General features: G+C 26.6%; 1 protein-coding gene across 1 annotated transcript; it reads right to left on the reverse strand.

The window, feature by feature from the left end:
* Window positions 1–2003: 2003 nt before the first annotated feature.
* LOC100782556 (uncharacterized) lies at window positions 2004–2881 on the reverse strand. The gene has a single exon (XM_003535374.4). The coding sequence runs from the start codon at window positions 2514–2516 to the stop codon at window positions 2004–2006; it is 513 nt and encodes a 170-aa protein (XP_003535422.1). The 5' UTR covers window positions 2517–2881.
* Window positions 2882–3580: the final 699 nt, after the last annotated feature.

The raw sequence follows: 3580 nt of genomic DNA on the forward strand, positions 1-3580 counted from the left end.
ATAACATATAAAAAAATTTGGATAAACTTGGCAGGGAAGAAATTTTTACTTTTCAAGAAATCGTAACTTTAAAACTTTTAGTGTCATGTTTTATAAGTATTTTTAAGAAATATATTGTCGCAAAATTATTATTCATGACAATAATTTTTAACTTATATCTATATTTTTTAAAAAACATTCCCTTGGATGGGTAAGAATTCTTCTTTTCAAAGTTTAATTTTTGTTTTATCATAATAAAAATATCATATTGTTCTTATTAAATTATTTAATATGATAAATAATTAAAATTATTAATAAAAATATCATATAATTCTTTGATTATTAAAATCTTATCTAAATTTTTTTAATGATTAATTAAATAAGTTTTATTTATTTTCAGAAAATATGATTTCTAGTATTTATCAATTTTGAGTATGACAAAATTTATCTCTTGTCAAATGCCCCTTTATATATAATGATTTGATATATGACCGCGCGTGTTTTAAGAAATTGTTTAAGTAGTGAAAGTAAACATAGATCTATATTAAATTGAAATAAAAATAAAACTATCAAATATGTTCACTTTAGCAGCAATTATAAAAAAATGTTCACTTTAGTAGCATATTCACAATTCTAAAAAAATAGTAATATACACACAATATGAGAGGATTGTAAATACAATTAAGCTTAAATATCAACTTAGTAGTTGTAAGTTTGTATTTTTTTTAATTTTATTTCTTGTAAGATTTTAATTCAATTTTATAAATATTAAATAAAATGGTAAAATAATCCCAATATATTTAACAAAAGAGATATGAATAAATGTAGAGAACAATTAATGAATAATACCAATAACAATCAAATTAGTTAAAATTTCCGCGAAGGAACTTTAATATTAATTATGAATATTAATTCAAATCATGTAAAATCCAGCATATGATTCTTATGCGCTACTTTAAATAATTATTTTAACAATTTAAATTAGATATCATCTTTTGAAATCAATTACATTTTTTCCTTTAAAAAAATTAATTGTATTTTTCAGACCTCAGAAATAATAATTAATATGCTAAATTATTATTTACTGTCTTAAGCTACTTTTTATTAAAGACCGATATTCTTAATGCTATTTTCAACTAATTTGCATATCATTTTATTTTAAATTAATTATATTTTATAATCTGATATAATGAATATTATGCCAATTATAAGAATTGAATTTTAAACATTAATAATAAGTTATGTAAATATCATTAAAGCTTATTTAAATTGCCGATTAGGTCTCCATATTCAACTCATCTAATTTTTTTTGTGCCAAAAACAGTTAATTTAAATTATTTATTCTCCACTAATTAATATATAATATACTTTTAATTTATTTTACATGGTTTTCATAATAATAGTAATTAATATATTGGATTACCCTTTTTTACGTTATAAAATATTAATCTTGATTTGAATTATTTACTCTTCCATTAATATATTTACATGAATATAAAAAGAAACAGAAATGGTATTTACATGATTCTTATAATCATGTAAGTTTCATATAGTGTACCTTAACATGTATCTAATAAATAGTTTGTATTATCTCTTGTTTTTTTATAAGAAATAAAAGTGTTATCACTTCTTTTTTATAACAAGAATCAGAAATGATATTAAATTAAAAAGTCTATCTCTGATTCTTCTTATAAAAAACAAGTGATAGCAATTTTATTTCTTATAAAAAGATCAAAAGATAATACAAACTATTTACATGTCAAGGCACACTATATGATATACATATACATCAGAATGAAGAATAAAAACAAACAATGTAATAAGATATATTAAAAACAATCCCTTAGGAAAGCCTAAAGAATATATAGATATATATCCTGCCACAGTTTTCTTTTGGCAAAATCCATTTCAAACAGAAGCCAAAACGAAGAACAATGCAAGAAAAGCAAATCCAAAAAGAAGCATATATGTTCTTGTACTATGTAATGTAACACAGAATAATAATAATAATAATAATAATGTGATCAGCAACCTCGGGCTAGCATTTCCATAAATTCCTGCAAAGACCTCTCTTTCTGAAGCCTCATTTCTTCACGGAACTTGGAAATGAATTCCTCTGCCTTCTGATCCACCTGCATCTCGTTTGTCTTAGCAACCAAAGCCTTCCATGCATCCTCTATAGTATCCATGATACCATTGTCAATCATCACCTCTTTGCCTCTGCTTCTTTCCTCTTGATGTGCATGTGCATGCACATTCATCACAGAAGAAGAACAAGAACAAGAACAAGAAGGCTCATGACAAAAGAGGTTATCTATGCGTACGGAAGATATGTTCTTCTTCGAAGAGAGAGAGCGACGATCCCTTGAGGGAATGAGGTAAGGAAGGGTGTGCAAGATGGTGATGAGGCGTTTGAAGGTGGCTTCTATGGCTTTCGGAATGTAGAGTTTGTGAACTTTTGATTGCACTTTGTTGGAGATTCTCTTCCAAGTCTTCTTGGCAGGATCAAACTTCTTTCCTAGCCTTAGACGAGCCATATCCCAACAACAACAACAACAAAAAAACTTATAGTTGGAAAGAAGATGATGAGAGAAAAACAAGGGATTGGAACAAGGTGAAGGAGGTTTTTATGCACACTGTTCTTTATATGATTTATTTCTTCTCAATCATCTCCATTAATTTCTACTGCATCGAATGTGGAACATGGAGTCTGTTTGGAATAACTAATCAAAAGAAGAAAATTGATTTTTTTATGTATGGTTTTTTAATTCATTTTGGAAGCTTAAAATATGAATTGATTTCATTTTGAAATAATCTTAAATAAAAGTTAATGCATTTGGAAAATATCTGAATAATCTTATATTAGATTGATTTAAAAATCAATTGATTTAGTTACACTCAATAATCAGAATAACTCAAAAATAGAATAAAATATAATAAATATAGTATATAATAACTTTACACTTGTATATTTTATAATAGAATAATATATTATAATTAATTTAAGATTCTATTGAAAATAGAATAAATATAAATTTACATGAATTAATTGAATTATGTAGAATGAATGAATATGAGTTGATACGATCCTATAGAATTAAATATTTATATTTATATGTATATATATTGGGGGTACCTCGCATCCCTTATCGGGCTGGTTCCTGAATCCGAGGGTGTGTCTTGGTCTGTTGTAACTTCTAAGGTGGAGTTTTAAAGCTTTGGGAATCCTATCAATCGAGGTGAGGTTATTGTGAAGAATGAGAATGGTTTGATACTTGTTTAGAGGTTTTGCTGATGATGCTGAGTTATGTTGGAGTGGGAAGTAAGACGTGAGGAGAAATGTGGCTCTGTTTTGGTTTTCTTACACTTATGATCAAACACTTGGTGGGTGGTTATATGTGGTTAAACAATGATGTGTTAGGTTCTGGTATATACTCCCTATGTTTTGAGGTGGAGTTTGATATTAGAGGAATCACGAATTTTCCTTGCTGAATGTCCTAGAGAACAATAGCCTTCTGGTATATGCATCCTTGTTTTTGTGAGGTGGGGTGGGTTTGGCTGTCCTAGACAATTCAGTAATTATTATGCATAATTTTGATTT

The sequence above is a fragment of the Glycine max genome, chromosome 10 (genome assembly GCF_000004515.6).
Source record: "Glycine max cultivar Williams 82 chromosome 10, Glycine_max_v4.0, whole genome shotgun sequence".
NCBI lineage: Eukaryota > Viridiplantae > Streptophyta > Magnoliopsida > Fabales > Fabaceae > Glycine > Glycine max.

What these genes read in the sequence shown, in the direction of transcription:
- LOC100782556 (XM_003535374.4), bottom strand. Translation starts at nt 2,516, where the DNA reads ATGGCTCGTCTAAGGCTAGGAAAGAAGTTTGATCCTGCCAAGAAGACT.